The sequence below is a fragment of the Manis javanica genome, chromosome 1 (assembly GCF_040802235.1).
Source record: "Manis javanica isolate MJ-LG chromosome 1, MJ_LKY, whole genome shotgun sequence".
NCBI classification, from domain to species: Eukaryota; Metazoa; Chordata; class Mammalia; order Pholidota; family Manidae; genus Manis; species Manis javanica.
Window position 1 is genome coordinate 191,970,587 of NC_133156.1, and position 15,205 is coordinate 191,985,791.

The following is a 15,205-nucleotide window of genomic DNA, read 5'->3' on the forward strand; positions in this document are numbered from 1 at the left end:
TGCCAACATTTCTACTTCTGTAAATTCATGCTAGAAGACATTTGCACAGATATGCACACACAGGATATTTATTGTAGTGCCACGAGAAAGAAACAAACCAAATGTTTTTTAACAGGGTAATGATTTAATAAGATTATGATACAGGCATGTAAGGAAGTTCACATAGCCATACATGTAAGAAAAATTTCAGCTACTAAAACGAATAAGATATCTGGAAGGGAAAGAGGTTTAAGGTATATTACTAAGAGAAAAAAAGTTTAAAAAAAGATTAAGTGGTAATTTTTTTTTAAGTTGCCAAAAGTATGTCGTGTGAATTATGAATTATGATGATATATTTGTGTGTGTGTGTGTGTGTGTGTTTATGAAGAAGAAACTGGTATGTACCTGAGGACAGTAATTATCTTTAGAGGATGAGATTATAGGAAATTTACTCTCTTTATTATTTATGTCAGTAATGTTTGGATTTTTCCAACTAATGATCATACCCTTTTTCTAATTACCAAAATACTTACAGAAAAATTTAAACTATTAAAAAAACAAGCAACAACTACAAATACAAGAAAAAAAGTACTTACGGTTGTCATAAATTGGGTTAGAGACAACAGGAGGTAGAGCAGTTGTTAAATTCCCGTGCTCATCAGGGAGGAAAACTTGAAAACACAATCTCACCACATTGAGGTCACAATCTTCAATATCAAGTAGCTGTTGTTCAGGGACTGAACAGTACATTTTTTTTAAAGAATGTAGAATAGTCCCATAAAACAAAAATCCTGCTAGGTCCTCCCCCCTACCCAATATATCCAATAACCTCAAATAACATACAAATCTGTACTAACAAAAAAAGAATGGCACACAATTTCAAGAATGCCTTTACACTATCACCCTGTAGTCCCTATCTGGCAGTATTAAGTTATGGCCAAAGTCAGGAAGTAACTATTCCAGTTGTCTGGAATTTAGAGCAGAATCTCAAATTGACATTAATAACAAAATTTTTACAAAAATGGTTGCATGTTATATACAATAGAGAATAGGTATGTATTAATTCAACAAATATATATTTAGTCAAGACATTATGTTAAAGACACTGCAAATTATCTTCTAAATCTATATAAGAATTACTATCATCCTCATTTTACAGAAGAGGAATTGATTTTGAAGAGATGAAATTACTTGTCCAAAGTTTCACAGCTACGAAGTGGTATACAATAGGAATACACACTCAGGTCACTGAATTCAGAGCCTATGCTCTTAGAAATTAACTCTATTAGAAAATATTATATATATTTTGCATAAGAATGCCATACATGGGAATACCTACTGAAATTTAGATAAGAATTTTAGGGATTAAGTATCAAGAGGATGCTAGATGATGTATGGTAGCTAGTTTCCATAAGAAATTTTATGTTCAAATTAAGTTTTCTTTAAAAACAAAGCTTATAGCAGGGAAATTTTGCAGTTCTGAAAAAATTTTTAAAAATTACAGTTTGTTAAATTGGTATTTGAAAAGAAATCCAGTTCAAAAGAAAAATATTATTGCCTTTTCAAAGAATACCAGAAGCTGCAGCAATAAACCATAACTAAGTCATGTTTTTAAAAGCATATAATTCACATATTAAGTTATATGAAAATTTTATTTTCAAAAGGCATTGATATTTGAAATAAAAAATTTAGAAACATAATTAAAAATCCAAATTCTTTAGTCTTACAGGTAATGACTAATAAAAATAACAATGTAACTTTGATTGTTTTTATTTAAACTACATTCACAGTCTCTACATCACAACATTTAAAGTTATCCTAACATCAGCATTCTTAAGCCTAGCATTTGAAGGGGTCTACAAAACATATTTGTACGACTAAAAGGTCAAACCGTACATGTGAATATCTGTATCACAGCATCCTGCTCTACTGGCACAATTATGTAGGCAAGGAGAGGCTGACCTCTTCAAAATCAAATTTTTACACCACTATAAATTTAGACTTCAACACATTAATGTTTCTCAATTCTAAAGATGAGTAATTGATACACAAAAATATAAATTGATAGCTAAGTGCTCTTGATAAGTTTTAAAACACACCTATGTGAATGGATAAACAAATTGTGATAGCCATACAATAAAACACTAAAAGCAACTATGGATATATACCCCAACATGAATGTTATTTCAAAAAAGCGTAAACACCAAAAGGACCAGATATAAAATGTATACTATATGCTTCTATTTATATGAAGTTCTAGAGGAGATTAATCAATAGCAAAGGAAAGTTAATTAATAGTTGACTGGGGCCAAAGGAAGGAGAGGGAATTAAATGGGAAGGGAACCAAGTGAATGCTTAGGTGGTGGTGGTGGAGGAAATAAATGTTCCTTATCGTGGCTGTGGTGGTGTTACATGGGAGTAGATATGTGAGTGGATCTTGCTGTATATACATTAGACCTCAATAACTTTATTTAACATGGCACATAAAAAACTGGTTGATAAACCAAAGTTTAAAAAGATTTAAATATTAAATAAATAAATATTTAAAAATCGTCTCAACACATCAGCAAGCTAACATACGACTGTTTCATCAAAGAGAAAAAAATTCTACCTGCTTCTCCACAAATCACTTTTTATGGAATTTTACTTTGAATTTTTTCAATGTGTGAGAATGCAGTTAGCTCTGCATCAAAATTACTTTAATCTCTGCACGAAGTGGTTAAAAATCACTGACTAGCAGGAATCATGACCAATACCGGTTTTATTCAATGCAGGAGATTCACTGTAGGGCTGAAGACCCAGAGCTTCTTTTCTACAAAGCCTAACCTCAAACTCTGAAATAGAAGGTGTATCTCCTCTAAATCAGTGCAGCATTTGACCTATACCTCTCTTAAACACTTAAGTTTTTTTTATATTAAAGAATAATAATCTATGCACAGTCTCTTCTACTTTATTAGGTTAAGTTCTATGAAAGCAGAATGGGTGTCTTATGCATGTTTGTAAAACATGGGTCATAATGGCTTACATATAATATTTATAAAACACTGTCTCAGGGAGTGACTGAACAATTAAAGAAAGGCCTATGGAACAATCAAACACTTAGACATTTTAGTAAGTTGCTGAAGAAAACTATAAAGCAAAAATTAATAAAGGTACGTTCTGCTTTTGGCAGTGGCAGATGACATGTAATTGAGACCAACTCTACCAGGAGAACTAAAAAAGGTGGACAAATTATGAAACAAAAATCCTCTCAACATATCAGCAAGCTAATGAGATCATGAAGAATTGGGGGGCCCAAGACATAAATGAAGGAAGCTGTAAGAACACTCCCATTTCTCTCATCAACACTTCTGATGCCAGATGTGCATAGGATTTTTCCACACATAGCAGTTCTCCAACTCTTAGGACAGCAACTAAGTGTTCCACAATTTAATTCAAATCTGACACCAAAGACCTGGGGTTAGCAGAGATTCCACAAGTAATGGCTCATTCTCACAAGACTGCTCCCCGTCAACACACTTAAGACACCAATCACATATCCAGGTTGACACCTGTGCTTCTGACTCATTGGATACAAATCAGAGGTTCCCATGACCCACTCCTAAAGGTCAATATTTGCTAGAATGGCTCTCAGAAGCCAGGAATACAATTTACATACTAGACTATCAGTTGTTATCAAAGGACACAAGTCAGACACTGCTAGATATAAGAGACACGAGGCAAGGTAGGTAAGAAGTGGCGCTGAGCTTTCAAGCTACCCTCCCTGCACCTCCACATGCTCACCAATGGACAAACTCTCCAAATCCCTTAGGTCAGAATTTTTATGATGGCATTATTTTGTAGATACTATTGATTAAATCATTGACCATTGGTGATTAATCACCTCTAGCACCTTACCAGAGGTCACGGGATGATGTTAAAAGTACCAAAGTTCCAACTCTCTAATGTGGTTGGTTCCTCTGGCAACAAGAGCCTGTGATCCCTAGGGGGGATTTCCAAAAGTCACCTCATTAACATACAGTCAGGCGTGGTCAAAATAAAAAAATTATTAATAGTAAGACACTCTTTCACCTTTTTTACTCTTATCACTTTGGTAAATTCCTCTGTGCTAGGAGTGGGGATGAAGACCAAATATATACAGTTGACCCTTGAACAATGAGGGAGTTGGGGACACTGACTGTCCCCCACTGCCCTCTGCAACCAAAAATCCTGTATAAATTTTGACTTCCCCAAAACTTAACTACTAATAGCCTACTTTTGATTTTTATGGTAGTAAATGATAAAATAGACTAGTATCTACATATATTTTATGCATTCATGACATACAATTTTCTTATTTATATATATATTTATTTATTTGTATTTCTAGGCTATACGGTTCATCTGCTAGTTTTTTCAAATTGTCAAAAATCTCCAAAATATTTTCCAGTATATTCTTGAAAAATAGTGGACCCATGCAGTTCAAACTTGGGTTGTCCAGGGTCAGCTGTATTTATTATAAATCACAATATCACAGAAGCCCAAACAAGTAAGTTTAGAATAAGAAGACTCTTTTTTTCCAGATTCAGTCTGCCAATTTTGTAAAAATTGGCTAAGACGAGAAGTTGAGATGAACTCTCAAAAGGCTATAGGGGAAAAACAAAGGAATTCAGGGTCTGCCAAAGATCTGATAAATGCCCAGTGCTTTGGATGGGGCCTGAAAGGCGATATACCCCTAGGAGTAAAGGTGAACTGGAAAGATGCCAGACCTCACAGGAACAACAGCCTTGTTTCAAAGAATCTAAAGCAGTCACTGATTCTAGTTGATCTGGGATTGCTAGTGTAATCAATTAGCACATACCACAGAAAGATCTTCTGAAGGGAGATAAAATCCTAGGCCTAAAATCTTCACACATTTTCATATACAATGACTGGTATTCTATTTTAAATAACCAGGCATATGAGGAAAAAAAATAACTTTTTTAAAAAAGAAAAAAACAACAGACTATAGATACAGACCATAAAGGATCCAAGTAATGAAGTTTCAAACAAGATCTAAAATAACTATATCAAAAAAAATGGAATCTTGCCATTTGCAACATGGATGGACCTAGAAGGTATCATGCTAAGTGAAATACATCAGAGAAACATGAATGATTTCACTTATATGTGTAATCTAAGAAACAAAACAACAAAAAAGAAATAGACCCATAAATACTGACAAAAGACTGTTGGCTACCATAGGGGAGGGCAAGTGGGGGAAACAGGTAAAGTAGGTGAAGGGAATAAAGTACAAATTTCAACTTACAAATTAGTCACAGGAATGGAAGTACAGCATAGAGAATGTAACCAATAATATTGTATTATCTTGGTATAGTAGTAGGGGTAACTACACTTACCATGGTGAGCATTTAGTAATGTATATAATTATCAAACCACTATGTTGTACATAAGAAACCAATATAATATTGGATATCAAATATCTACTAAGAGGAATATAAATTAAAAAACAGTATTTAATGTATTCAAGGAATTTTAAGGTGAGATTGAGTTCAGTAAAGAATTTGAAACTATCAGAAGAGGAACCAAATTCTAGAACTGAAAAGTACAATAAACTGAGATAAAAAAATATCCAATTTATCAACTGTTTTATAGAAAACTGTGTCATCTTTCTATATGCCAAGGACTAAAATCTATTTACCAATATTTTTTACCAAAAGTTTTTTACATGTGTTGATTTACATCAAAGTCTTTAATCAATTTTCAGCTGACTTTTGTAAATGGTAAGAGGCAGAGAACAACTTAACCATTTTTTCCAGCTTCATTTATCAAATATATTTCCTCTTTTGATCTGACATGCTTTCTCTGTCATATACTAAAGTCTCATATTTTCGTAGGTCTGTTTCTGGGTTCTCAATTCTACTACACTGCCTGACTTAGTTCTTCATAATAAACCCTAATATCTGATAAGGTCAGTTTCTCATTGCTGTTCCTCTTCTATAAAGTATCTTCTTTCTTCTACTCAGAATTATATGTAATGAAAAACCTTGGGGATTTGGAATTGCATCAACTCTGTATATCAACTTGAGAAAAAGATGCCATCTTTATAAAAACCTGATATTAAAGAACATGATATACCTCTCTATTTAGGTGGTATTTTCTCAAAGTAAAAGTATACAGATTTTTCTAAAGAAATCTTGATCATCATTCTTAGTTTTCTTGCTAATGTATTTGTATTTTCTGGAAGTATTTCCTTTGATTATTGTTGCCGATGTATAGAAATGCAACCGACTTTTGTATATTAATTTTACATCTATTCATTCTTTTAAACTTATTATTTTAACAATCTATTTATAAATCCATTTAAATTTTCACAGTTAATACTTCCAACAATTAGTTTTATTTCCTCATTTTCAATCAGGTTTCACTGCACTGACTACAATCTCCATTACAATGTTAACTGGAAGTGGTAAGAGTGCACATTCTTTTCTCCTTCCTAACTTCACAGTGAATGCTTCTGATGTTCCTTCTATTATTTAGGATAATGCTTGCCCAAGGCTTTTTAATATATACATATCATTCTATAATACAAAATGCAGTATCTTATTCTGCAATGTTTTGTTCTAACATACAAAATCTAGCAAAAGGCAACATACCAATCAAATTCTTCTTAAATTACTTTAAAACTTCCCTTTATACCTGAACAAAAGGATATGAGGTAAAAAGTGTTCTCCTTAATCATATTTAGAAGTATTATTACTATTCTCATCTTCAAAAAAAATGATATTATCATGACATATTTCTTAGGCAGCAGGGATTAAATTTTTAAAATTAACTATAACATCTACTAGCCCTAGAGATATGATATTTTTAAAATTCTAATACTGTTAAATATGACTGAAATAAAAGTAAATAATGGCAAAAATACACAGTATACAGATAAGCAATTTTAACAGCTGTCTCATTTAAGACAATACATAACCTTTAGTTATAATTCATTTAATTATATTTCATGTATTTTACTTATAACATATAGGTTATCCTATATGTGTAATATATAACATTTAAGTGCTTATGTGTCAGGCAAAAGATAATGGTCATGGCAGTCTAGTAGTAATTTACTCGTTCTTTCAACATATTTACTGAGCTTCTACTATGTGCTATCCACAAAAATAAATGTATACTATACACTAAAAGACAGTGCCTGCCCTTAGTAAGATTAGAGATGAGAATAGGTACATAAACTAAAATTATGTAACAAAAAGTGTTATAAAGGGAATATGTTCAAGGAGTACTGAAGGCATAAAAGAAGTGCTCCAAGTTCAGCTCAGAGTAACCAAAGGCTTGAAAAACAAGTTACTGCAATGAAAAAAGGATAATGAATTACATAAGAGCCTTTTTTTCTTCTTACTTCTTAAGTTGTGAGAAAAGGTTCTTGTTTCCTTGTATTAAACCGGACTTTGGAGATGAGAATCATGTTAGAGACTTCTTGCCTTTTTAAACTGTTCAGACTACCAATACAAACTCAACTGCAAAACAGTCATGTTCTCATAACAATTCAATGTTCTCTATACATGGAAAAATAGTAAAATGCCTACTAAAACTGCAAATTCTTTACTGTCAAAATCCTATGGATTTTAATGACTAAATATGAGAATTCTATATGTGACATTAAATATAGCTAGAAAAAGGTAATTAATTTAATTACCCCCCCACCTGGCTTTTGCAGTAAGAGTCCTCTATGAAGTTCTAATTGCAATTCTTTTGTTCCAGCTAAGCAGACACTGTTAAAACTTGTTATCAGAGTCCTTAATTAAGTTCCTCACCTAATTCAGACTTTAAAACATAACAGACAATTTGAACAATATTTTACATGAAGCCTCAAGTTTAACACTACTTGATTTCTACATATTCCTATGTGTAAGAGACTGTCCTGTTTTAAAGAACTAATGGCAAGAAAGATAAGAACTGGCCTTAAAATATAATAGATGATATAGTATACAAACTAATACTCTGCAAAGAATAAGTTTTAATTATCTTTGTATTTTCACATATTGTTTGATCCTTAGAGAACAGACTGACACAATGAGACAGCATCAGTCTATAGACCAGAATTTGAAGAACCGATTCTATCAAATATCTCCAATTCTATTGTTTCTATACATCATAAATATGTAACATAAATGCAAAATCAGCTAGTATCTTGTATTTTTTACCAGTAGAATTTTTCCTGTGTTAAGTAATTGTTATCTACAAGTAAGTGTGAGTTTACTGGGACAAATTTCTACCTAAGTGGTAGAATTTAAACTAGGATATGATGAAAATAACATAAAATAAATAATCAAACAAAGGATAATTCTACAGTTGAGTCAGTTATTTTAATTAGTTTTTAGTGTTTTGAGTTTTTCAGGGGGGTTAGATTTTGTTTTGCTTAGTATTAGAAATGCACATCTTAGGTTTTATTTCAATACTCTGGGGAAACAATAAGATGCATTAGTATTTCTACTATGAAAACAACATCAGAATAGAGAATAAAGCCTATTCTAACCCTATTTAAATGTATAACCTGTTTCCCTGGCTCCTTACACTGCTGTTTTTTCCCTTAGCACTTTTTGTTATGTAAGATTATATAATCGATTTAATAAACTTGTTAATTGTTGGGCTCTCTACACTAGAAGATAAGCTCTTTAAAGGTAGGAATTTTTGTTTTGTTCACAGATTTATCCCAACCACCTAGGACAACACAAGACTTTAAGGACTAAACGAGGTAAAAATCTGTTGAAGAAATGAATGCATAAGTAGTTGAGATGGGTAGCCTATTATATACACTTAAGAAACCCATTACCTTAAGGCACTTAAGGCACTTAGCTATGAAGATAGATATGTAACATAACAGTAATACAAAGAACTATACATTATTAAGGCACCAAAGTGAATATAAACAAATTCTGTCATAGACCCTGTCCACAAAGAGCATGAAATTCATCTCAGAAGACAACTGCTGAATAATTAAATGATCCAATAGATGTCACAAACCTTTTCACGATCAATTGCTGAGTGAATGGTATAGTTAAGAGGGTATTACCTTAACACTTGAGGTAACTTTCAGGGCATTTCAGATATGTAAAACAACTTGAGTATTTTTTGGCAGACAAATACAAACAAGGCACGTTCATTCACTCATTTGTTCATTTATTCTTTCAACAAATCTTAATTAAGCCTCTACCATGTAGAGGGCTAGGACACTGGGCTAGGTGATAGAGATGCATAGAAGATAGTCTCCGCCCTTCAGTCTCATGATTTAGTAGAAGAAAAACATGTAAACAAAGTTATAGAAGTCTGTATTAGAAGTATGTACAACACTTTGGGAAAAGAGATGACCTACTTCACTACAGGAAGGTAACGAAAAGCTTGGAAGAGGTGACTCTTAAACATGATCTTGAAGGCTAACGCAGGAAGAATTCACCAGGTATATCAGGACATTCCATGCAAGGGAACTGCATGAATAAAGGCACAGTAACAAGAAAGAATATGTCTATCCTAAAATGGCAAATAGTTCAGAATGGCAAAAAGTTCAAATGGCAAAAACGAAGCATGCATGTGTGCACTCAGGACTAGCAGAAGGAGGGACGAGAAGCTGAGGCAGAAGATGACAGCTGAAGTGAAGCTGGCATGGAAAAGAACCAGATTATGAAGGAGTTTGAATGCAACGCTTGAGAAGCTGAATCTGGCAAGTAGATCAGTTTCTCAAAGCATGGTCCACAGGCCACTTCCATCAGAATCACCTGCGGTGGAGATGTTTAAATTGTAGTGTGGGACTCACTGGTCATAAAATTATTTTAGTGGATTGAATAAGCATTTCCTTAAAAAAAAAAAAAAGAACAGAAAACACACTGCATGTAGTACAAGTTTGGGACTCAATGGTCATAAATTAATTTAGTGGGTTGGATAAGCACTTTCTTAAAAAAAAGAAATAAGCAGTATATTGCATGTAGTAAGAATACTGTTTTTTATCTATGTGTGTATGTGCATTTATTAAACAGAGAGATAAAATATATTTCCTTCTGTGAGTCACAGCCAAATAAATTAAGAAACATGGATCTAGAGGCTTCTCAAAATGCAGAGTCTTGGGTCCCGCACCTGACTCAACAAACTGGTGCGAATGTGGCCTGGAATCTACAAGTACTAAGGGATTTCTATGCACATTCAAATTGAGAACCACCACTGAAGACTACTTGGAATCACTGAAGGATGAAGAGTTCTGAAATGATTCACATTGGTTTTAGAAGGATTTTTTGGATGAACGTATATAACCTGCTTGGAGGGTGATCAAGAATAGAGGCAGGAACACAATTTAGAGACTATCAACAATGAATCAGGCTAAAAATGATAAAAGCTTACATCCTTAAGCTGGTAGTAAGAAGAATGGAGAAAATGCACTGAGAGATGGTCAGGGTAGGTAAACAAGACAGTTTTTCTGGACTAGTGAAGGGCTCATGAAGAGAAGTACTAGAAGAAAAGGTAAGAAAGTTATGTTGAAGCTACATGTAGAAGACTTTCAAATCAGGGCCATTTAGTTTTTAAACTATTTAAGAACCACCACAACTTTTGAATCACAGTAATATGCTAAAGTGCTGTTCTAGTAAGATTATTCTAACGCAGGTTGTGGGGGTGGACTACAATTCAAATGAGGTAAGTTCCTAAACTAGGGAGACAGCAAAAGGGGTAGGGGAAGGAATGGATGTTTAAAGAAGAAAAACGACTAAACAACAGAAAACAGAAACACTGTGAAGGATCCATGGCAAGACCGTTCCTTCCCCAGATCTACATTCATCTAGGCAGTGTAAGGGAGAGAACATGATCCTGGGAGCCAGGCTACTTGCACTCAAATCCCGACTCTACCACTTATCAGCTCTATGACCTCTGAGCAACTCTCTTAACTTTTCTATGCCTTCACTTACTTATTTATAAAGTGAAGATAATAACAGTACCTACCCCATAGGTTGTTGTAAGATTAAATAATATATATATAAAGTACTTACGATACTGCTGGAACTATTCTAAGTGCTATATGAGTGTTATTAACACCATGCCTGGTTCTGGACTGGTAAAACAAACAAGACAGAAACAGAGAAATTCCCACAGATAGTCCACCTGTTTCTTGGCTCCTACCATCTTCTGTTTTAATGACTTTTGCACTGGAGTCAGGAGATTTGGATTTGAATTCCAGCTTTTCACTTGTACTTGCTATATGACTTGGGAAAGTTGTATGACCAAAGCTTTGCTTTTCTCTACTTAAGACAGTTGTGTTGTAATGTTAAATAAAATAGTATACATCAAGCACTTAACATTTACTCCTTGACATACAAAGAGTACTAAGTTGTAGCTATTGTTTATAAAATCTCCTTTTTTATACTACATTGTCTCTGTTTTAAACTTCATCTAGATATAGATGGCGTCTCTAAAAATTTGATCTTTTACATTAGAAATGAATCCACATTTTAAATAAGCACTCTTGACCCAGAAATTTTCCGCTTTTGAAAACTTATTCATAAGGAAACAATAATAATAATGATTTAATGATAATAATAACAATTACAAAAGAGCTCAAAGTATATATTCAATGGAGCTTTTTAATAAAAGGAAAATAACCTAGATGTTCATTAACAGGTGACTAGATAAATTATGGTCTACCCAAACAATAGAATACTCTGTTAAAAAGTAAAATAGACTAATTTCTTATTTTTCTGTTCTAACATTCTAATATTTCAACATGAAAGATGTTTAAGATACATTCCTGAGTGAAGCAGAATAGGTAGCAAAACATGTTTACATTTATATAAAAATATATGTATAAATTACTGTATATGTATAAAGGAAATTCTAGAAAAATACAAATCATGTAACATCAGTCTCCTCCAGTAAGTAGACTGTTTCTTTCAGCATTATACTATGTAGTGTTTAAAAAATAGGTCTAGAGAGAAAGATGCAGACCTTATGGTCCATAAAAAAACAGTACTTGTCTATGAGCATATTCCTAAACTATCACGTACCGCTTAAGTTATTTTTATACATCCAGGAAAAACACAAACCAGCAACATAAAGGTGTCTTAAATATGACAAAGAATTTGAAAATTTTAGTGTCGTTCAGTTCCTGAATTAGGCATATTTAAGTAGCTGAGAAGACTTTACAATGGAGACTACTGTAGTGTAAGATGCCAGCACTGAGATTGGTAGTCAGTTATCTATTCAAACAATAATAGAGTACTTACAATTGCCAGCTGCTACACCAGATGGTGCCATCCCAACAAAACTCATGACAGTAAATATCTAGCCATACACACAAAAATACTATGAAAATATTTCATTTAACTTCTACTATTTCTATACTACTTCTTCCAGATTGGGATTAATTTACTGTTGAATATGCTCTTGAGTTACATACACTACAATACCTTATAACCGCATTGCCCATTCAACATTCAGAAAGGGCAGTGTATCCTGTCTGCTGGAGTGGCAAAAGAAAGGCCACATTCAAAGAGAAACAGAACACTTCTGAGGTTTTCTTACAGAAAAAAATGACACTCTCCACTGACACCTGTCTGCATAAAAATTTATTTTCCACACTGACAATTTTAAATATACTTCATTCCTCAGATCAAGGTGTAAGTTAACAAGTAGAAAAGTGAACACAGAACTTAAAATAGCTTTGAAAACATAGGCTCAAATTACAAAAGAAATGTATTTGAGAGAAATAGAACTTAACAGAAATAGAATTTGACTTACACAAATAATATAAATTGTCATATCAAACGTACCATTGAAAGGATTGATTCCTGCCCTTATTCTTGAAATAATAGCTTCTTTTACTTCTTTTTTCTTTACACATCGAATACCCAAATTTTGAAAACTAGAAGGAAAACACAAAACTTTCAAACTTGTGTTAGAAATACAAGGACACATAAATGACACAATAAATTCTGCAAAAACCAAGCATTAACCCAACACTAGGAGGACTCTTAAAAGAAAAATAGTATATATATCGTTTTTACATGCAGTATTTCACAATCGCACCTTACTGATTACACCTATGCCAAATATCCCAAAGTAAATGAAGAGTAACAAGAAAAAAAGACCAAAGAGCTGAAATTCACCTCCCAAACAAATTCATAATAAGGTCAACAAAATCTGTATATTTGAAAATGTAAGCAAAAGTTATAAAAAGAGGTCCAGAGGTGTATTTTGCTGAGCCCAAATATGTTCCTGGAACTTCTTCTTTTTTAAATGTACATAGACTACCAACATTTAAAACTCAGGTAATTGGTTATAAACATCTGGATTTCTGGCTTCTCTGGAACATTTTAAAGATCTGGCAACAGTAGATTGGCACAGTAACATGTGACTGAGCCAAGCATCTATGGCCCCCTTTATGCAGAGCTCTCCAGTTAGCTACAGTGCCTGCCAACCCTTTTACCTGATGTACTCCACTCCACAGACAGTTTGGTTCTGAGCTCTGACTTCACTGCTAGTAGCAGTGGAATGTTTTATGCTGAATTATATGAAGTTATAATAATCATTCTTAATAAGCACTGAAATGTTTTAATTAAAAATATTTTTTAAAAGTTTCAAAATGTCATTTATGGAAAACTTCTCAATACTACAAATATTACTAATTTGCATATGTGTAGTACAGATGATGGTGGGGGGAACTCCCCCACCACCACCAGTCATACTTGTTCCCACATGGAAAAACCATGACATCATTAAAGTTGGGTGGGTGTGAATAAGGAAGCAAAACTTGGTTATAATAACATTACTACTTGTTCAAACTTTACATGGCACTTGGCAACAGGAGGCTGCCTGCCTTGTGTGTCCCTTTCCATGCTTGTGCTGTCTTTTGTTCATGCTCTTCACATTGAGCCCATTGGTGATTCTGTTAGCACCTAAAATATCTTTGATATTTCATTCCACTGCCTCCAATAACTAAAAAATAAATCTTGAATTCCTAATCCTTTCTTGAAACTCTGAAACTAAAGTCTTCCTCAAAAGTATCCCTCTTCTTGGAGAGATTCTTAGCTGAATTCTCACTTTTTCTTTGACAAAAGATTTTATAGAATTCTCCATTTTAGTGTACATATACACTACTTGATTTTGTTTCATCTAAATAACATTTGACTGCCATTCACAGACCATTAAAAGTAGTGGGGATTTTGAAATTCTGACATGAGACCATGGATCACAGACATTATTTGAATTAATTATTCATTCATTCATAGTCATTCAACAAGTTTTGGGGTTCCTACTATGTACCAAAAACTCTGGGAAGTAAAGGGAATATACAATCTTTCCCCTCACAGAGCTTAACAGTCTAGAGCGGGGATTGGCAAACTATATATACAGCTCATGGACCAAATCTGGCCCACTGCCTCTTTTTGTAAATAAAGTTTTATTGGAACACAGAGAAACTGATTTATTTACATATTGTCTATGGGTGCTTTTCTGCTACAACAGCAGAGTTGAGCAGTTTGCAATAGAGACCATGTAGCCTGGAAAGCCTAAGATATTTACTATCTAGCTCTTTACAGAAAAGGTTTGCTGACCTCTAGTCCAGTGAAGCAGATAGGTATTAATAACACACATACACAAAATGCTAAACTGAAACCACAGATAATTTTATACAGGAGATATACATGACATCACAGGAACATAGGATGGGAGAGTTGACCAATTCACAAAGGATAGACAGGCTTCTTGAAGAAAGTGATTCTAAATATGAACAGAAATGAACTAGAAGAAGAGAATAAAAAGACTTTAAGCAAAGGCACAGAACATGCAAAGGTCCCTACACAAGAGCACTATGCACAGGAAACTAAAGGAAGGCCTTTGTGACTAGAACACAGAGTTCAAGGGGAGCACATTAGAAGGCTAGAAACGTGAGGGGGCTATGTGGTCTTACAGGCCACATCAAGGAATGCTCTCCCTATTCCAGGAGCCACATAAAGTCAGCATAATGTTGTAAGCAGAGGTGTGACAATCAGATTTTTATTTGAAAACATTACTGAGTAAATAAATAAAAAAATTTTTAAAAGATCACTTTGGCTCAAGTGGAGGATAGATGGGGGAGAGGGGAGATGTATAAAAAGAACTGATGGAAGACCAGTCATGAGACTATCCTGGCAGCTCACTTTACACTACAACAGAAGTGCAGTGGCGATGGAGGTCACTGAGACAAGTGGACAGATTCAAG

General features: G+C 33.6%; 1 protein-coding gene across 8 annotated transcripts in view; it reads right to left on the bottom strand.

Moving 5' to 3' along the window:
• The window catches only part of REL (REL proto-oncogene, NF-kB subunit), a 39,167-nt gene that overhangs the window by 10,509 nt on the left and 13,453 nt on the right, over nt 1-15,205 (bottom strand). For all 8 annotated transcript variants that reach the window (XM_017648510.3, XM_017648515.3, XM_036996631.2 and 5 more), the window contains 2 exons: nt 12,777-12,868; nt 576-716 (listed from right to left, as the gene is read on the bottom strand). In XM_017648510.3, coding sequence (XP_017503999.1) covers nt 576-716; nt 12,777-12,868 — 233 coding nt within the window. The remainder of the gene's footprint in view (nt 1-575; nt 717-12,776; nt 12,869-15,205) is intronic.